Source organism: Rutidosis leptorrhynchoides, chromosome 10 (assembly GCF_046630445.1).
Source record: "Rutidosis leptorrhynchoides isolate AG116_Rl617_1_P2 chromosome 10, CSIRO_AGI_Rlap_v1, whole genome shotgun sequence".
NCBI lineage: Eukaryota > Viridiplantae > Streptophyta > Magnoliopsida > Asterales > Asteraceae > Rutidosis > Rutidosis leptorrhynchoides.
In genome coordinates, this window is record NC_092342.1 from 251,515,353 (window position 1) to 251,536,931 (window position 21,579).

General features: G+C 34.8%; 2 protein-coding genes across 2 annotated transcripts; both read left to right on the forward strand.

Annotated features, from left to right (window-relative positions):
* The first annotated feature begins 8,255 nt into the window (after positions 1-8,255).
* On the forward strand, positions 8,256-14,346 carry LOC139870951 (protein TPX2-like). The gene is made up of 17 exons (XM_071858711.1): positions 8,256-8,342; positions 9,618-9,795; positions 10,256-10,509; positions 10,588-10,672; positions 10,755-10,938; positions 11,013-11,112; positions 11,190-11,300; positions 11,390-11,506; positions 11,589-11,765; positions 11,854-11,997; positions 12,088-12,243; positions 12,339-12,473; positions 12,568-12,768; positions 13,242-13,408; positions 13,658-13,826; positions 13,918-14,012; positions 14,116-14,346. Exons 1-17 carry the CDS (start codon positions 8,256-8,258, stop codon positions 14,222-14,224), a joined length of 2,469 nt encoding a protein of 822 aa, XP_071714812.1. The 3' UTR covers positions 14,225-14,346.
* A 2,738-nt stretch (positions 14,347-17,084) lies between these two features.
* On the forward strand, positions 17,085-18,671 carry LOC139870952 (protein TPX2-like). The gene is made up of 6 exons (XM_071858712.1): positions 17,085-17,239; positions 17,341-17,440; positions 17,544-17,642; positions 17,734-17,850; positions 17,933-18,109; positions 18,202-18,671. The coding sequence occupies exons 1-6, from the start codon at positions 17,085-17,087 to the stop codon at positions 18,379-18,381; spliced, it is 828 nt and encodes a 275-aa protein (XP_071714813.1). The 3' UTR covers positions 18,382-18,671.
* Positions 18,672-21,579: the final 2,908 nt, after the last annotated feature.

Consider the following 21,579-nt stretch of genomic DNA (forward strand, 5'->3'; position numbering starts at 1 on the left):
AAATAAATTTTCCATGTCAGTAAGTCATAAAGCAAGCACGTATTAGGCCAACAGTTTAAATCATGTATAACAATAAGTAGCATGAAAATAATAACGAATCGTATAGAAGTAGCATGCAATCGGAAGCAAGTAATATCATACAGTAGTGAAATCATGTAGTAACATATGGCATATAGTAGTAAAAGTAAGCAGCAGCATGCAGTAAGTTCAGCAGAAACACGTAAGCTAGCAAGTTGTAGATTAGTCCTCTTAGTGAATCCTACTCGGGTCGGTCTTAGACTCACTAATGCAACCTAATTCCCTACAACCAATGCTCTGATACCAAATGTGATGCCCCGTATAAAACCATCGTGTACGAATCATCAACAACAGGATCATTACAAGGTTAAGTACTATATGCGTTTTCAAAAGAGTTTGCATTCATTAATAAAGTGATGTCTAAACCAACATCGAATGTTTTACAATCCAAAAGCATGCTTCACTAAGTAGAAGCAAATAATAAGTGTATGTGACCACAATGGTCGTTACAAGTCATAGTTCAAAAGTACTAAAGTTTGAATGCAAGGTAAAGTAGTTCATGCGATGACAACTCTAAGCAGCGGGTGTCTACAGCACGACTAGTACACAGCGGAAGCTAACCTCAAGCACCTGAGAAAAACATGCTTAAAAACGTCAACACAAAGGTTGGTGAGCTACAGTTTAAGTATAACAGTATGTAAGGTAGGCCACGAGATTTCAGTGCTACAAAGAGCGTTTCAAAACAGTATGATAAAGTATATGTTAACCGTGGGCACTTGGTAACTAACTTAACGTTTATACCCCCTGAAAGTACACTTGGAAAGTGCGTATGTCTATGAAGTATTAAACACTCATTAAATGCTAGCGCTACTAGCCCGAGTGGGGATGTCAAACCCTATGGATCCATATCTAAGATTCGCGTTCACGGTTCAAAAACCAATGATTAAACGTTACCGAGCTAAAGGGAATGTTTATGCCGTTGTATAACCCACACATATATAAGTTTAAGTACTCGTGCCTAGTATGTAAAACATAAAATCTGCATGTATTCTCAGTTCCCAAAATAAGTTAAAGTAAAAAGGGAATGCTATAACTCACAATGATAAAGTAGTCGTAAAGTCGGTTCGGAAAAGGTGTGGAAGTAATCGGTCCGGAGGTCCTCAACCTAAGGCAAATAGTACTAAGTTAGTAAATCATCTTAATAGGTTTAAAAGTATGTAAATAAGGTCTTAAGGGTCATCATCATTCATCATCAAACAAAAGGCGTAAAGTGAGTTTCGTTTATGAAAGTAGTTTAAAACAAAAGCTGATTTTGATCAGTCACCACGGCCTCTACCCTTACTGAATTAAGGTGAGACCAGTGGCCATGGCTCCGTCTATGAGTCCTTTAAGTGTGGTAAAATTTACAGAAGCAAACTCGTCTTCGTTTAACCGTGGTGACGGTTTAAGTGCGAGTAGGTCTGAAATTTCTGCACAACGTTAAAAGGACCTAGTGACGATCGGAGGGCCATAAATCCTAAACCGTAACTCGGATTAAGGCGAGTCCTATATGAAAAGTTATCTACTCGAAAATATCTATTTTAAAATCATAGCCACAATAGCCCAGGTCTACTGGTCTGTTACAGAAACAGCAGGTCAGTAGGGTTTGGACAGAAACAGTAAGTTTAAGTGAGTTCCGGTGGTCTTGGTGCTTGATGTTCATCATGGTTCTCATCCTTGATGCATATAGCTTCAAGTGTACAAATCATTGATGTATCTACATCATCTAAACCAAGTCTTGACCATCATAACCCTAGTGCAAGTCTAAGACATGAAGCACAACTCACTTAAGAGTTGCATGTAGTTTGATGAACCAAAGTTACATCAAAGTCTTAGGTTTGACACTTACATGAACTATAATAGAAATATTGAACTCTAAACTTGAAAGTAAGCTAACTAATCAAGATCTTAAAATGTAGAACATAGTTCTTAGTTAGATCTTGAAGATCCAAGACTCAAAAGTCAAGATCAAGCATAAGTATACAAAGTTATATTTAAAGAAAACTTATTTGTGTGTTCTTGAACTTTCAAGGTTAACTTTTAGTTCAAGATTAATGAGATCAAGACTAACTTGTAGTACTTGACCATTTAAACTAATTACATGAAAGTAAAGTGCAAGAAGAAGTAAACTAAGTAAACATGTAATTTGTTCATGGTTGTTCATACTTTAAAGATTCAAACCAAAGTTTGATCTTTAGAAAGTAAACTTTAAAGTTTACTTCATGAACTTCAAGTATGAGTTTAATCAACACATGAACTTGCAACCTTTTAAGAAAGTATATGTAGAACCATAACTAGTAAGTTATGTTCTTGAGTATTCTTGATAAATACAAGATATTATGAAGAATCAAACTAGTAAGTTTGATCTTGTAACTAGTAAAGAACAACTAACAATTACATGTAACAACTAACAACAACAAGTAACAAAAGATGATGATGATTGTGGGTTGTTGGGCCACGGTTTTGGCAAGAAAAAGAAGAAGGAAGAGATGCTCAAGTTACTTACCAAAACTAGAGAGAAAAAGTTGAGAGAAATTACAAGTAATTGTGTGTGTGTGAAATGAGAGTGTTCTAGTGAATAAGATAATGGAAAATTTGAAACAAAAACACCCCTAAAGGGCCACTAAGCTGGCGGTCAGCAGCATGGGAGGGAGATGGGGAGTGTTTGTTGGTTATTAGTATGAAAAGCTTACAAAAGATGGATATTAGATGTGGTCTCATGGGGATTATAAGGTAACTAGATTCTTAATGAAGTAACTAACTAGTTTCCATGTACAAGTACTACTTACAAGTCTTATGGGCTAATTAAGTCCATTTAAAATGTAGGGTGGGCTTGGAAGCCCAATATCAAGAGTCCACAACATTAATCAAAGCCCAAGTTCAATAAATTAACAAATAAGTCCAATAAAAGCCCATGTAATTAACTAACAACTTTAGTTAATTAAAATGATTAATAAACTTAATCATGAATGTAAATAATATCTAAAAATATTATTCGTGAAGTTTCGTGTGTCACAAAGACGTTTCGGGCACTTAAAAGTCAAGTACGGGCAATCATGGTAACATGTAAATGTAATTACATACATTCGTTTAATCACACGTATTAATAATAATTATTATTAATAAATAAACGTTGAAAAATCCAGGGTCGTTACAGCAAGTCCATCCGTACTGTTGCACATGCATCCGTACGGTTGCACACCCACTGCCCGGTTGTACCAACACCACTACATCCGTACGGTTGCACATGCATCCGTAAGGTTGCACCGTGTACCCGTGCGGTTGCAAGCTGTAACCGTACGGTTGTATTCATCGAGCAACAGCAACAGAAACTGACGGGTTTAGAGCTAAAATCACCCAAATCTCGATTTCTAAACGTTTTGACACCGAACAAAGTTTAGAAAACGTTTATAACAACTAAAAGAACATAAACCAAAATGTTTTGCACCAAACCAACATCAAAATCAACCAATTTGACAACAAAACCTACTTTGATAAAAACCTAACTTTATAACCCATTTAAACTCAGATTACAACACTAAAATGAATGATTCTTACCTTATTATAACCACGAAATCAGTAGCAACTGATTACACAACACAATTTAGACTCAAAATCAAGATTCAAGAGATTAGGGTTTTAAGAGAGTGAATGTTAGGTACGGAGTATTATTTGGAAGCTTCAAGAAAATGAGAGAAGCAGCTAATTACTTGGTTATATATCTAGGTTAAATATAATACCCCATCACACACGGGTATTTACCAGTTATCTGATATCTTTTTTACTTAATTTGACTACCCTAACGGAGTCCAAATTAAACAAACGAACCTGTTATGTGACCCTTGTCACAAACTGATCTCAACTAAACAACTAAATAACTATATACATATAATTATTATAATAACATACAAAGACACCCAAAGTCAAAAGGGTCATTTCAGCTAGGCCCGGTAAGAGGATGTTACATAAATAGAACAACCTCTACACTACAACAAGAAAAAACCCGAGAACTACACGAAAGATTACGACATATTGAGATAGACATTTGAGTTTGGAAGCCAAGAAAGTCAATCGAACCTTTCCCTTTAGATCTAGCCGAAATCCACTCGAATGACATCACTTGTATCTCCTTTAGAGCCACCGGGGGTTCCATTTTTATCTCAGAAGACTTTATTGTTTCGGTTTTTCCAAATGAGATAAACACATATCTCCACTTTAAAGCTTGCCACACCATTTTACCATAAGCCGAAAACGTGGGATTGGACGAATCATCAAGTAAGCTCGATAATGATGCTCCCAAAAAGTTTCCTACTCCCCACCAATTGTAGACCTGCTACCAAATTTCGCGAGTGTGTTTACAAAGAATGAGAGAGTGATCCACCGATTTAAATGCATTATCACACAACGGGCATCTCACACTATGAAGATCTATACCTCTTTTATCTAACTCGAGCCTTGCGGGAATTCTATTTTTTAAGGCCCGTCACATGAAAATTTCAACCTTTTTAGGAACAAGAGAGTTACGAAGTGTACCATGCTGCGTAGAATGGGAACCGGGAACATGTTCATCCAATATAGCCGAGAGCTTTTTCACAGTAAACAAGCCATTCGACGCTAAGCCCCATTTCCACACGTCTTTGCTACTATGATTAAATGGATAAAAAGCTAGCAAACTGTTTAAGACTTCGAGTTCACTAGCAGTTAGTCCGGTAGGACTACGGGACCAATTCCATGTTGTAGTGTAACATTCTGAGCTGAAATTACCTTTTTGCACATCGCGCAAAAGACGGGTTACCTTATAGTTGTAACATTCTGATCTGGAAACACCTTATACAACGCATATTTTTACGCACTGCGCAAAAGACGGGTTACTTTACTACGCACCGTGCAAATTTTTGTGCACCGCGCAAAATGTTCTGACAGTTTTGGTGGGTTTGTAATTTTGTTAAATTAAGAGGAGCACTTTGGTCTTTTCACTTATGGACGGTTTTATATCCCAAACTAGATCTAGATCTCATTCTCCATTTCTCACCAACCAAACTCTCTAGAGAGAGAGTAGAATTCTAGTGAGAGAAAGCTTGATTTGGTAAAGATGGTGGTGATTTCTGCCCAAATTGGAGTGGATCTTGGTTCTTCTTGGTGTGTCTAGCTTCTTGGCTTCATTTTGGTGTTAAGGTAAACACTTAATCTTAATTTTGTTGTTTAATTTCCATTTTTAGTTAGGGTTTGTGTTAGTGATGGGTTATAAACCCCATTTCTTAAGAAATTGGGGATTTAGGTGTATGATTTGGGTAAAGGAACCCCAATATTGTTGGTTTAGGGTTAGATGACGAATTTGGTTATGTTTGTCATGATTTTGGGAGTTAATCACTAGTTTAGAAATGTGTTCGTGATTTTGATGTTCTTAAGAAAAAGATTTGAGTCAAAATTGGGTGTTGACTTTGATTTAGTGTCAAACTAAGTTTTGAGTCAAGTTTTGGTGAATCAAGTATGTAAATACTTGATTTATGTGTTAATTGGTATTTTTAAGACATAATCAATAGCCATTAGTGATTATGGGTGAGTTTGACATAAGTCAAATGTGGTCAAGCGCTAGGGATGGCAAAAAAACCCGTACATGATGGGTAAACCCAAAACCCGATAATTTTGGGCCGGGTAAATGGGTCAAGGGTCAGGTATGGGGATAGTTTTTAATTTTTTTGCGGGTTCATGTCCGGAGATGGTTTTAGACACAAACCCAATTACCCACCCCGTATACCCGAAAAAAGACCCGAGTCCATATACCTTGCCCGTATACCTGATTACTCGATCCGTTTACCCGAATATCTGGCCCGTATACCCGATTACTCGTCCCGTATACCCAAAAAATAACTCGAATAACCGTGGGATAACTCTTTTATCCAACAGTTCTTAAGTAAATGGGGACCCCGTGGGAAAACTCGATTACTCGCTAGTTAGTAACTAAATGCGGACCCGACGGGTTCAGGTCCGGGTTTGGGGCGGGTTTTTCTAATCGGGTTCGGGTCGGATATTATCTAAACCCGGTCTAAATCCGACCCGATGCCATCCCTATCAAGCGTAATATGGGTCAATATTGCGTATATTGTAAGAATTGATGTAAGTGACGTTTTAGTATAATCAGAAACTAGCTAGTGATCTAGTGTCGGGACCTAGGTTGGTCTAATTGTTGTCAAGCATAATTTGGATTAAATTGTACTTTGTAGAGTGGGTTTGAATTATCACCCGAAGTGGTAATTGGATTGTGTCCATTAGGTGTTAATGGGCGGGTTTTGGCGTGAAAGGTGTGATCCCTTAGCTAAGGGATGATCGTGTCCGATTCTCTTTTAGAGAATGTATAATTGTGTGAACATTGTGCCTATGTGTGATATAGGTAACTACTTGCTCGGATATGTGGATGTAAATTATATTACACGACTTGTGCGGGCATTCCAAGGTGAGTGGAATAATTATACGTGTATGTATATGGTGTATTTACTTGTCTGGAATACGATGTGGGTTTAAAGTTCGGGTGTCGATACCACATCGTGTTGGCAGGACTCAAAGACGCCTACATAATCCAAGAAACGTAATCCAAGAAACGAAAGTCGATTGAACAGACCAAACGCGCCTACATAATTTTTTCTAGAAATAAAATTAGAGATTGTTTTTTATGATCGAAGAAAAGGTTATTTAAGATTGGAGAAAAGGTTAGCGAAAAATATAAATAATAATGGTAGGGTGCATAATAAAAGATTAAAAAGTGTAAGGGGTAAAAAATATAATAAAATTAAAATGTGAAAAATGTTGAAAATAATCATAAAATAAAGGGCAAGAGCACGACTCAAAGTTGCGTCTCTCAATAGACAAACACATAGCACAACCACTATCCTGGAACTAATAATATTTATCCACTCAAAAGCGCACTTTTTTTTTCCTTCGAAAAACACCGTTCACAATTTTTTTCAGATTGATTATATACAGAATTAGAATAATAATAAATAATTTAATATAATATATAATATAATTAAACTATAATTTCTTTTGTACAATAATATAATTATAAACTAATTAAATATTATTACAAGTATTTAATTAAAATTAATAATTAATATATATATTAATATTAAGTACGAGTATTTGATTAAAATTAATAATTAAATATATATATTAATATTAATATACGTGATGAATATACTTTATACATACGGGTCAGGTAAAAACTTTTATTTAATCACGCTCGTGGCGGGTTATGGATATATCATATCCGATGCGGGTAAAATTCAAGTCATAAATTCGTGATACTCATTTGATCAACTCGCGGGTATTCTGATAACTCACAACTTTTATTTATTTACATATTATAGTATTATTTATATTTATTATACTTATGATTTTGAACCATTTGAATGTATTTCTTAATTTTTTATATTGTGTTAGTTTTTTATTAGCTATATTGTACTCCCTTCGTCCCAATTTAATAGTTCATAGACAAAAAACACGTAGTTTAAGAAAAAGAGACTGACGCATGTACTTTTTTGTCTACTTTTCAGCTTTACCTCTTACTTTTTACCTACATTTTTGTCTTACTTAAATAAAGTAAGGGTATAAAAGTATTTTAACCAATTCTTCTTATCTATTTATGGAAGTGGACTATTGAATTGGGACAGACAAAAAAGGAAACCAGGACTATCTAATTGGGACGGAGGGGGTATATTTTTATAATATGCGGGTCACTAGTATCCACGAGTTGCGAGTGTGGGCAACAAAATTTAACTCGTTTTCTTGAAGGCAGTTAGGAGTCATTAACAACTCATCATTAGTGAAAATACCCGAGCATATCCAGAGTATGCTAATTCTGGAGAAAACCCATAACCAACATGTGAAAAAACCCAGGGAGAACACCCTTAACGTGATCCGAACCCAAGGATAAGAATCTAGCGGGAGATTTTAGAATCACAAACCTACTATAAACACCAAATATATGCACATCTAGATAATGGCGGGATTTTTGGCGCCAATTCCTCCTATATAATCATCCCAACCACAACCCACTTATTAAGAGCTGTAACCATCAATTCACTCATTAACCTTTCTAACCAAATTTGATACAACATCGTGATGATGATGAACTGCCAATCATGTTGTGAACGTGCATTTGTTCGAACCTCTTCGACTGATCTTAATCCAAGTCGAAGATTATGGGCTTGCCCTTAAATGGTACTGTTAAACCTTCTTGTTTAATACTTCTAGCGCCACAAAAAGCGTCACAAAAGACAATGTTTGAGGTTTGTCAAGTATTGCAAATTTCATCCCTACACTTTTTTATACATGGATAGTCCTGTAGTTTGCAAATCTTACATGCGTAGTCTCTGTGCCTAATGGTCGCTAAAAAGAATCGTTTATGTTGCACATAAGGGTATAATCTTTTTATCATTTCTTTTCATAAACTACATGACTATCCGTGCAAGATTTGCAAACTACATGACTATCTATGCAAGAAAAAAATTTAAGGATCAAGCTTGTAATATTCGACAAATCACAAGGACCTATCCGTTTAATTAAGGTGCATAACTCTATTGATTGGTTAAAAAAATAAGGAAATAGGAGACGATTTGGCACCGAATATCCGGAAGTGTAGAATGATTAGCTACACAACGGTTAACTTTGACTTTAAAGTGACGGCTATTGAACATCACAAGCTTTTTATGTATTTTAACGACAACTTCTAGAATAATTGTTATAAAAGATATGATTGAGTTTTGGGTTGTCAATTTTATTTCAAAGTAAATTATTCCAATAGTCCTTGTGGTTTATATGAAACTACCCCAAATAATTCTTATATTTTGAAAATTACATTGATCGTCCATGTGGTTTCAATTAAATTACATCTTTTTTTTTTTTGGGCATCAGTTTGATAGTTTGGGACCACCCAGGAGGACTTAACCACCCACGCGTTCATCTCCCGTAGTTGCATAACCTACCCAACTACTGTCCTGGAGGAAACTCGGACTAATCCAAGGTTATGGCCGGTAAAACCCCTCTCCCCGACACTAGTCATTCTTATATTTCAAAGATTACACTGATCTTCTCCAACTTATATAAAAGTGTACATTGAATATCTCTGGCTTATTCAAAATGGGCGTTAATAGTAAGGACAATCAACGTACAATTTTAGATAACTCATGTACATTTAGTGTAATTTTCAATAGATAATGTCGATTGATGTCATTTAATGAACATTAGAAGGACTATTGCTGTAATTTTAAAAGATAAAAAATTATTAATTTCATGTAAAGTATAAAGATTATTGGTGTAAGTTACTCTTCATTTTATTTGCGCCATTTCAACATATCTCATTATCATTATAGCCGTTGTGTTTATTTACATTTGCACCACTTATATTCCATCTCTCCTCCCTTTTTCAAACAATATGACCGTTAAAGAATCCGAACGTTATTTCTTATTCATCTCTTTCCCCTAATTCCCCTCTTACACGCTCGCTCTCAAACCCTAACCCTAACCACAAAAAATTAAAATTACATTTTCTCTGTATTCAACAGATCAAATTGATATCTTTTAATCAACTGGCGATTATGGAGGATACAGGAGATGTAATGATTGACGTTGATTACGAGTTTTCTGCACCCAAATTCTTTGATTTCATTCTAGGGGAAACTGAAGATCAAATTCATGAAGCGCAGCTTTGGTTTGATACGGCTCTTACTTACGCTCCTTCACGTATGTGATGAACTTATTTCTTGTTAGATTCGTGTTTTGTGTTTCTTGATTAATTTTATTGCAATCTGATTGGCTAATTTTGTAAATTAGGGTAAAAATTTAAAATCTGATGTAATTATTTTCATGAATGCCGACTTATATATTAGAATTATTTGGATTTAAATAATAATTTTCTAACCTAGTTTTACTGATTTAGTATGATGATAATTGGGATTGGGATGGTGTTATGTTTTAAAGTTTCTTTTTCTCATTCTTTATCAATTGGAATTGAAATCAATTGGTGAACTTTGGGAGTATGGCTTAAGATTTCTGTTTTTCATGTTTGATCTATTTTGATTTTGTTTATCTGGAGTTGAAATAATTATCTTTTAACTTTTTTTATATTGTTATTTGATCTGGTGAAAATTGGGATTTGGTTTTAAGTTTAGTGTCGTTTCATGTTTGATCTATTTTGGTTCAGCTTTTATGCACAAGGTCAAGACTACAAGAGCCTTTGAATTGGATAGTATTTGTGATTTTACTCAAACAGAAGCGTCTCAGAGTGCAATAATTGAGCATGATCGAACTGGCGCTAACGAAAATTTAACCTCAAACGCTGCAACAGATCAAAATAGTGATTTTCCTTCCAATCTTGATCATGATCCTACAGGCAGCAACGAAAATGTAACCTCAAATGCCGCAACTGATAGAAATGCTGAATTCCCTCTCAATCAGGTAAAAGTGACATTTGGATCCTCTTTCAGCATCACATTTTGTAATCACAATTATTCTTATTCTTATTATTTTTAACAGTTATGTTCCGTTAAGAAGACGGACAAAGAAATCAAGAAAGATGATGAACAAACTAAGACGGAAAAAGGCACAAACAATTCTCAAGGTTTGTGGTTATTATAATCATAAAATAGTTTATTGTAATTAGATGATGTTATGTTATTTAGCTTAGCCTTGAAATTTTGTAGTAACTGAAGCATACACCCCAAAACCACCAATGGCTTCTCAAAAGAAGAAAGATGTTCATCAAACAGAGTCAAAGAAGCAAGAGACAGCCAGAAGAATTGCTAGTGCAGTGAAGAATCCATCTTCACTTAAATCGAAAACTCAATCACAAGCTAAATGCGTTAGAACACCAGCTACTTTGCGAAGGTGTGTTTAATTTAACTTCACAAAAAAACTACTTGTGAACCCACTTCTTACATACTTGCATGTCATCTTTACAGGGATACAAATCAAATAAATAAGGTTGGTGTTACTTGTAATCTTGCTCTGGAAAACCAAGCCATAAAGAGGCAGAAACTTGAAGGAGGAAAAACTAGACAGGTCAGTATCAATTCCTTTCGATCCTTGATCTCACATATAACGAGGTTATATAATAATTGTATACATGAAAATTTCAGATTTTGAATGTCAAAACACAAATTTTGCCCCATAAAGCAAGACCAGGTGTTGTCAATGGCAACAATTCTAGTGTAGCCACCCCATCAGGATCTAGAAAGGGAGAAAGAAAGGTTTGTTTTATTGAGTGTTCTTTTAAGTTTTGTTTCATTAAAGAAGTGATTTTGATCCTAACTTCTTTTACTGTTCTTCTAACGAGAAGATGTATGTTCGTGATCCCGCATCGGTTCCGTTTGTTTCTATGGCTGAAATGATGAGAAAGTTTCAATCTGGCACAAGGGATCTGAATCTGCCCCCTCGCCCTTCTTCGATTTCACATGTAAATATATTTTAATTCTACATCATTTTTCTAATAAAGTTATTTCAAGCACTAAGTAGTGTTATTTGTGGTACGTCTAAAGGGTGACGTTAGTCAAGTGATGCAAAGAAAGCCTAAATTGAAGCTGACCAAACCGAAAGAACCAGCTTTTGAAACATCTCAGCGTGTCCGCTCTGTTAAACTCAAGAGTTCAGCAGAGATCGAGGAAGAAATGATGGCTAAAATTCCCAAATTTAAGGCACGTCCCGTTAATCGCAAGGTATATCACAATTTCTTTATAATTGTCTTATCAAGCTATCGAAGCTGGACTTCTATTTATTATTATTTAATTAAATTGTTTCTAACAGATACTTGAGGCTCCAACATTACCTGCAATGAAGAGGAGTATACCTCAGATTCCACAATTTCAAGAATTTCACTTGGAAACAATGGAAAGGGCAAATCAGAATGCTGAAACTTCAACCGTTGCGTCAACAGAAACTGCCCCTCAGGTAATGACTTTTACAGCATATGCGTATCGATGATATTTCACATACGTTATTTTAGTATCTTTGGCTAACTTTTGTTGTTCTTTATAGAAGATTCATCAATGGAAGCCTCATCTTACGACACCTAAAACACCCCCACTGCAGACATTATTAAGAGCACGACCTCCTACGATCAAAACTACCGAAGAACTTGAACAAGAAGAGCTTAAGAAAGCACCCAAATTTAAGGCCAGACCTTTGAACAAAAAGGTATAATGAATGAATGAATGAACAAAATCACCCTTATTCATGTTTCGACAGCTTTATTTCCTTAACTTTTTTTTCTAATCTGATATTTTTTGTAGATATTTGAAAGTAAAGGCGAGTTGGGTCTGTTTCGTAACAAAAAACGACAAGTCACAGTGCCTCAAGAATTTCACTTTGCAATCGACGAAAGAATTCCACCTCCAGCTTCTAATGTTGCTGACTTGTTCGATAAGGTGCGCTGAGAACAAGAAATAAACAATACTTTTCCATGCATAACCACTGTTTCTAATCCGCTAATGGAACGTTTTGTTCTTTTCGTATATACAGCTTTCACTGTGCTCGGATTCGCATAATCCGAAACCAATTCCTCGGAACACCGCACCTAGTCCTTTCCATCTGCACACCGAGGAGAGAGGTGCAGAGAAAGAAAAGCGATTCGTGATGGAAATTATCCACAAGCAAATAGAAGACGAGCAGGCTCGAATTCCCAAAGCCATGCCATATCCTTATACTACTGATTACCCTGTGGTATGCAAACTTATTTAGCCTTTCGTTTCTTTTTTTCATAGAAACAGTTATTGGTTGGTTACAAGCAAGGTTTCAAAAATCGTTACTCGGGGGAGTACTCGGTCGGGACTTCTTACGGAGTACTCGGTAACTCGCCAACTCGGGGAGTACTAGGGAGTACTGGGATGTTGACTAAGTTTCACTTTAACCAATTATGACATGAGTTTTGACCAATTTGACTGAGTTTTGGCCGAGTTTGAACAACTTTGACTGAGTGTAACCGAGTACATGCCGTGTACTCACCGAGTTGCAAAAACTAAGTGCTCGTAGAGTAATTTCGAGCTCTGCAAACACGGGTTACAAGCGTTTGTTGCTGACCTGGCCTGTTTTCGATCCACATCAAAAGTTACCCGTGACCCAGCTCGCACATCTTGCTAGTCTTGCTAGTAATGGAAACTGCCTTTTACTGAATTCTACTGAGTTTATTCATGTAGGTTCCTCCAAAACCTGAGCCAAAACAGTGCACCAAACCCGAACCGTTCCAGCTCGAGAGTTTGGTACGGCACGAAGAAGAAATACAACGCGAGATGGAAGAACGAAGGAGGTTGGAAGATGAAGAAGCGAGAATGAGATTGTTCAAGGCTCAACCGATACCAAAAGAGTAAGAAGAGATTCCTTATACCAGTAATAGTAAAAACTTGCAAAATTACCAAAATAGCCCTGCAAAAGTAACTGCGAACACGTTACTGTTCACAGGGGTAATCTGGTAAATAGTAAAAAATTTACAAAATTACCAAAATAACCCTGCGAGACGTTATTGATAACAGGGGTAGTTTGGTAGATCAGCATCATGTGTTAATAGTATAGGAGTAATTTGCAGCCCAGATAAACTTTTGGTTGAAATTTGCAGGGATCCGATTCCTGTTCCTGAGAAAGTTCGCATACCTTTGACTGAAGTTCAGGAATTCGATCTACAGGTGGAACATCGAGCAGTAGATAGAGCTGATTTTGAAAAGAAAATAAAAGAGAAAGAGATGTTGTACAAAAGATACCGAGACGAAGCTGAGTCAGCAAAGTTGGTAAGCAAACGTTTTCCAAGATTAAAAGCTATAATTAATACAAAAATATATATACATATATATAAAACTGGTGACGGAAATTGTTGTGCAGATGGAAGAAGAGAAAGCTTTGAAGCAACTAAGAAGGACTATGGTTCCACCCGCAAGGCCGGTGCCTAATTTCAACAAACCTTTCGTACCCCAAAGGTAAGACGGTTTGAACAAAATAAAAAAAAAATGTGGAAAGTTTATATTTTTCACCTTCTTAAATTTTAATTATTAACTTCTGGATGTTTATGGGGATGAACAGGTCATCAAAAGGAGTTACAAAACCAAGATCACCAAGATTAAAGATAGCTGAAAGAAGAAAGATTGTGGTGACTGCAGCAACTTCTGGTGCAGCATCAAACATGAGATGATGACTTTTGTGTTCAAAACTATGGATAAAACAGTTATTTGATCACAGTATTTTGCTGTTGGATGAAACTATTAGTTGTAAACCATTCAGTAGTTTGTTTTTCAATATTATCTTACCTATTAATACTGCATTTATATGGTTTGTCTTATCAAAGAGATTAAATCCCAAACGTCGATATTAGATGCCAAGATCACAAATAGTTAGTTGAGCAAACTTTTCAGCATAACACAACATATATAGATTCGATATTAAGTGATAAAAGAGAGAGGAGCATCATACTTCATGCTTAAATTTATTCAGGTTATTCAGCTTGTTTGCAAATGCTTATAATTTGCTTTGTCCTGAAAACTTCCCCTGTTGACGTCCTTTTGAGGCTCTTCTGCTGCTCCTTTATACTCCATTGAGTTCTTCCTTCATCTTTCATTGTGTCCAGCTAAACGCTTTCTACAATTTCTTTTAGCTTCGTCAAATTCTAATAGCTCGTGAAACCTGATCACATTTATCCCTTAACTTATGTTTACCTGACAACATTTATCTTCATGTTTGATTTTTTTTTTTTTTTATTCTAGTTAGCCAATCTTATCTGTGATTGCAAAACGAGAGTTCTACATACATACAGACACACAGACAAATTTTAAGGGGCCCTTAGGGCTGTTAACTTTTTTCTGAATTTGCCTATGTTTCCATTTGGCTTTTAATGAGAATGGGTGTAAACAGGTCCCACTTTCTTATAAAAACTTCGAGTTTATAAAAATTGAATCTCAGCCCATCTAAGCACTAAAGTTTTTGCTGCCAAACATACCCTTAATAATTTTCACTTTTTATGATCGAATAAGCTCCATCTGGCGACAAAATCGATTGGGGTTTACCAGAAAGTAATCCAATAGTCCCTTGAGTTAATGTCAGTTTCTACACATACATTATGTTTGTGTATGATGCTTATTCCACTCACAATGGTACAACGGTGAATGTGACGTCGAGTGGTTTTGAGGCTTTTAATGAGATGACTTTACAATGTTACGAGTTTTGGGTGATATGATAAAATATGATTAAAAGTTGAGTTAAAAAGGATTACAAGAATAATTAAATAGTAAAAAAAAACACCTGTATTTTAGAATGTTTTTTCTTGAACGACGCCTAAAATTGGCAAAAAAATGCGTTATTGAAGACGTTTTGGGTGTTGTTTTAATGTCACATAACGGTCGTTATATACCCCCATTGTGAATGTTCTAGATAAATTTTGACAAAAATTAATGGATCCTAAAGAAGGCAAATTATGCTGTCTCCAAATACATTATGTTGTGTAAGATTCTTTTTCCAAAAGTAATTAGCAGTATATTATATATGGATTGACATGAAATATGGAATTTTGAATTACCATATTAACTATCAGACAAAAATGATAAATAGTATCAGGAGCACTTTCGTCATTTTGCCTTCTTTTTTTTAACTAACTTCCACTTTGCCAAAAAACTCCTCACACTTTGTTCAAACGTTAAAAGAACCGGCCCCCAAAACAGGGAGTAAAGTGCCAAATCAACATTTTCATAAAAAATCTTAAATAAACTCCACCCAAATATTCAACAGGTCATATCTTCTCGCTCGCAACGAGTTAAATTTTTCCGGCATCATCGTTAAACTCGAAATAATTTTACGAATACAACGTCACTAACTATACGCAAAACGGATTCTTTTTAAAAAACGCTAAATATTTGGGGTACTTTTCATACACGATGATTTTGCGTTAAATTTTTAAAAGTCGACAATTCCATAGCGAAACGCGGAGATGCACATATATTGTTAATTTAAAATAACATTTAAATCTTTCACGGGTTATACTTTTTAATTCGACTTGAGTTGCGCTTCAAAGACATCATCGTTAGCCACAAAATAATTTTACAAACTAAACGCAATATAATACATTGAAAACCGAACCTCCGGCGTGAAGCGAGGGTTAGAAAACTAGTTATATACTATTTTTATGGAAGTTTAAACATTATAAATAAGTAGAGGGTAATAATTAATAAATTAACCGGCTACACTGGTGACAAAATGTTTATTGAATATCAGCAACAAATACTGCTTCAGCCTTTGCATGAAAACTCGCATACTCTAAGCCGCCTTGGATGATACTGCTTTTTCTCTTCGCCTAAATCACTTGTACATTTTTCAGCCCCTAATTTTCCCCTCTTACGCGCTCGCTCTCAAACCCTAACCTTAACGACAAAAAAAATAAAATAAAATACATTTTCTCTGTATTCAACAGATCAAATTGCTAGCTCTCAATCAACCGGCGATTATGGAGGATACAGGAGATGTAATGATTGATGTTGATACGGCTCTTACTTACGCTCCTTCACGTACGTACTGAACTTCTTTCTCGTTAGATTCATGTTATTTGTTTATTTATTAAATATTATTGTAATCCGGATGGTTAATTTTGTAGATTAGGGTATAAATTAAATTCTGACGTATTTGTTTATTGATGAATGCCGACTTATATATTATGATTATGATGATGATTATTTGGAGTTAGAGTAACAAATTCCTAACCTGTATTACTGTAGTAGTATGATGATGAAAATTGGGATCGGATTACGTATTAAAGTTTATGTTTTCTCATACTGATCTATTTGAGTTGAATCAATAGTTTTACCATTAGTTACTTATATGTTACCTGGCGTACTTTGGAATGATGACTTATATGTTAGATCGATTCTTTGCCAATGAGGCCTTGCTTCATTGGTATCCATGTTTCATGGATTCGAGAGTGACCCAGGTTCGAGTCTAACAACTAACAACTAACCTTGCCTTTCAAAAAAAAAAAAAAAGTAACTGAAGCATACACCCCAAAACCAACAATGGCTTCTCAAAAGAAAAAAGATGTTCATCAAACAGAGTCAAAGAAGCAAGAGACAGCCAGAAGAATTGCTAGTGCAGTGAAGAATCCATCTTCACTTAAATCGAAAACTCAATCACAAGCTAAATGCGTTAGAACACCAGCTACTTTGCGAAGGTTTGTTAGAATATCTTTACAAAAAACTCGTCATGAATTTGAATGAGTTATTATATGCTTTGTGAACCCACTTCTTACATACTTACAGGTCATCTTTACAGGGATACAAATCAAATAAATAAGGATGGTGTTACTTGTAATCTTGCTCTGGAAAATCAAGCCATAAAGAGGAAGAAACTTGAAGGACGAAAAACTAGACAGGTCAGAGAATCAGTTACTGTTGATCCTTGATCCCACATGAGTATTATAAATAAATTATAAATTATTATTTATAATATAATATTTGTGTACCTGCAAATTTCAGATTTCGAATGTCAAAACACATATTTTGCCCCACAAAGCAAGACCAGGTGTTGTCAATGGTAGCAATTCTAATGTAACGACCCCATCAAGATCTAGAACGGTTTGTTTTATTTAGTGTTCGTATAAGGTTCATTATCATTAAAAAAAGTAATTTCGATCCTAACTTCTTTAACTGTTCTTTTTATGAAAAGATGTACATTCGTGATCCCTCAGCGGTTCCGTTTGTCTCGATGGCTGAAATGATGAGAAAGTTCCAATCTGGCACAAGGGATCTGAATCTACCCCCTCGCCCTTCTTCGATTTCACATGTAAATATATTTTAACTCTACATCTTTTTTTTAATTAAGTTATTTCAACCACTAAGTATTGTTTTTTGTGGTACATCTAAAGGGTGGTGTTAGTCAAGTTATGCAAAGAAAGCCTAAATTGAAACTGACCAGACCCAAAGAACCAGCTTTTGAAACATCTCAGCGTGTTCGCTCAGTTAAACTCAAGAGCTCAGCAGAAATCGAAGAGGAAATGATGGCTAAAATTCCCAAATTTAAGGCCCGACCCGTTAATCGCAAGGTATATCAGATTTTTTTATATAATTATTTTATCAAGATATTGAAATTGGACTTTTATTTATTGTTATTATTTGATTAAATTGTTTCAAACAGATACTTGAAGCTTTCATTATTTCTAGATGGGATAGAGCACAACTTGGTTGTATCCTGAGAACTCTTGCGTCATTTCATGATTGTTCGGGCCTCTCGGTCAGCGTTTGTAAGTCACCGCTATATGGGGTAGGAGTGTCAGACATAGAGTTGGCATTTTACTTCATTTGCAGGGTGCTCTAAAGGTAGTTTTCCTATTTCTTATTTGGTGCTTCCTATGGGTGTGTCGATGAAGCGCGTCTCTAATTGGAAGTCGTTGGGTGATCGGTTTAGAAAGCGGATATCGGGATGGAAAGCAAGTATGTTATCTATAGGAGGTCGACTTACCCTTGTTAAATCGGTGTTGGGTTCGTTGGGTAATTTTTTCTTTTCTCTATTTAAAATGCCCGAAAACGGTTATTAACGAACTTGAAGGTTTACGTGCTAGTTTTTTTTGGGGTTCGACCTCAAATAATAAAAAGATGCATTGGGTTTGTTGGGAGCAAGTGTTGGCTCCTCTCGATCATGGCGACTTAAACATCGGAAGTATCCGAGCTTTTAATAATGCTCTTTTGTTAAAACTAGTTAAGAAATGGCCGCGAATTGTTGCGGGTGCGTTTTAACTGGTATGTTTTTGTAGTCGATTAGTAGTGGGTCATAAGTTAATATTATTCGATAGCGTTACGCGTAGCGCTGAGTATTTACATCAAAAAATGGCTACGGTCACGCGTTGCAGCAAGTAAAATCACGTGTTATCTTTGAAAATCAATAACGATGAATAAGAAAATTTCAAAAGAAAACCAAAAACAAATATTAATATGAAAACAATTTAAGAAAAATAATGATAATGTTGCAACAAAAAATTATTCTTTTCCTGTTAATATTAGTTAGTATATTTATTTATTATATTAGGTAGTTGCTTGTGTACAGAGGCGGAGAGCTTGTGGGTGCTTTGCCTCCCCTAACTGTGGTAATTTATCAAGTATTATAATGTGTTTTAATTGTAAAAATTTTAAATTGTAGAACTGGATTTCTAAATCGGATGTGGGTTTCTTGAAGATTTTAGCGAGGAAGATGAGTTATTTGTCAATGTTTCATTTAAGCCCTTCAATTAATATTTTATAAGTCATTTTAGTCCCTCACTTTATTAATAAGTCATTTAAATTTCCAATCTTAAATCATGTGGTTTTTTGGTATACACTTGAATGACACTTTTTTTTTTCTTCTTCGTAAATTGATTATTTAGATGATAAAAATTGAATTGAAAGATTGAATGATACTTTTAAAACAAAATATGAAATTCATGGAATTTCTTTTGTAGATACAGCTTATTTTTTATATAATTTCAGCTATACATGCATAAAAAAAAACTATTTATCCGTCTAAAGTTTTTCTGTATAATTACTAGAAAGTATTATGGTTGTGCATACGCACAACCCAACTAAGGGTGTGTTTGGCGCACCAACTTATTGGAACTTATGAAAGTTTATATGAGCTTGAGCTTATGAATTTAATAAGATTTAGGTAATAAGTTTCGTTTGATAGACGGAAAGAGTAGTAGCTTATGAAAAAATAAGCTATTTCTAGTAGCTTAAAAATAATAAACTCTTAAAAAATAAGCTATTTCTAGTAGCCTATGAAAAAAAAGTGAAGTTTATGAATTGAAAAATAAGCTACAGGTAGTTTACCAAACACTTATAGAAAATAAAAAGCTCAAGCTATCAATTTTAAAAATAAGCTCCAACTCCAGCTCTAGTTCATAAGCTCCAGCTACAAGCTCCAGTTCCGTTAGTTTTATCCAAACACACTCTAATGCTTGATGTTTGTTTAAATATAGTCATTTATCTTGTATTTATTAGTAATAGTTTTGAAAGTGAAGATAATTATTAATCATGTAAAAAATAATGTATTAATTGATATTCAATATCACATTAAAAATTGATTTCTTTTTGTTAGTAGGCTTGGTGGGCCTTTATTGAAGGTTTTTTAGGCCTATATAAGTTATGGGTGTGTGAATAATGGGTTTTAACGTATTTAGTGAATATGAGTAAATTTGTGCACCAGTTCACCCATAAATTTTGGACACGTGTTATTACCTAGCACGTGAGTGGCATGGACAAAGAGAGTGCATATAGTGTCAACCAATTGGATCGTGACACGTGGCAAGCATTGAGAAAAAATTCTTCTTCTTATATGGTAGTAAGATAAGATAAGATATTTATATAATCGTATAAAATGAACAACATTAATAAATGTATAGAATTTTGAAATTTAATCTCTTAGTTGGGTCAAAAGTCTTATCTAGTAAGGAGCCTAACGTAGACGAAAGCTTTAGGAAGTTTTAGATACTATATTTTGCGTAGAATCCAAGTCAAAGTTACAAAGCCACATTAGTAGTGTTTTTTTTTTTTTCCAATACACTATATAATGTCAAGCCCCCCTTAAGCTCAAATTCTGGCTTCACCTTTGCTTGTGTATATTAAGATTTTGAAATCTTAAAAAAAAAAAATTAAAGCAATCACAAAGAGAGAAAAATTGTCGTTTTAGCTACTCAAACTACAAAATTTTGAGTCCTTTAGTACAATAAGGAGTAATGAAATAATGGTGGTATATATTGATCCTATAGGGAGATTTAACCGGATTCGTTCAAGGACTTCTACCCGGAACACTGTCCGAATGGATGTGTTCCGGGTACCGTCGATTGAGTTCGGGTTTCCGCCCGAACGTGTGTGTTACATGCAAATGATGATTGTTGTTGAAATAAGTATTCTAATGATGCTAAAAAATCGCCGTTTATAAAAAAAAGAAAGATATAATAACATCTTAAAAAGCCTAATAATAAAAAGATAGTAAAACTATTGTGGTTGTGGCTTTTAAAACAATATTAAAATCAAGTGTGAAATCAAAAGCAAAACTACAATTTTTATGTAGTAAAACTACTAAAAATTTGGTGGATAGTGTTCCGGGTACCGTCGATTGAGTTCGGGTTTCCGCCCGAACGTGTGTGTTACATGCAAATGATGATTGTTGTTGAAATAAGTATTCTAATGATGCTAAAAAATCGCCGTTTATAAAAAAAAAGAAAGATATAATAACATCTTAAAAAGCCTAATAATAAAAAGATAGTAAAACTATTGTGGTTGTGGCTTTTAAATTTAAAACAATATTAAAATCAAGTGTGAAATCAAAAGCAAAACTACAATTTTTATGTAGTAAAAGTACTAAAAATTTGGTGGATATTGGTATGTAAGAGTAATAATAATAATAAAATAATAATAATTAGTATATAAGAGTAATGGGTTTGGCGATTTTTAACTTGTAAAGAGGCATTATGGTGCAAGATAATATGCGCAATTTATGGATCCCAAGGAGGCCTCGATGGCAATTGTCGTAACGGTACTT

Coding starts and splice junctions, on each gene's coding strand:
- LOC139870952 (XM_071858712.1), top strand. CDS start 17,085: ATGGCTTCTCAAAAGAAAAAAGATGTTCATCAAACAGAGTCAAAGAAG. Junction 17,441..17,543: donor AAGGACGAAAAACTAGACAG/GTCAGAGAATCA, acceptor TGCAAATTTCAG/ATTTCGAATGTCAAAACACA. Junction 17,851..17,932: donor GCCCTTCTTCGATTTCACAT/GTAAATATATTT, acceptor GTACATCTAAAG/GGTGGTGTTAGTCAAGTTAT.
- LOC139870951 (XM_071858711.1), top strand. CDS start 8,256: ATGGGCTTGCCCTTAAATGGTACTGTTAAACCTTCTTGTTTAATACTT. Junction 11,113..11,189: donor AAGGAGGAAAAACTAGACAG/GTCAGTATCAAT, acceptor TGAAAATTTCAG/ATTTTGAATGTCAAAACACA. Junction 12,474..12,567: donor TTGCTGACTTGTTCGATAAG/GTGCGCTGAGAA, acceptor TCGTATATACAG/CTTTCACTGTGCTCGGATTC.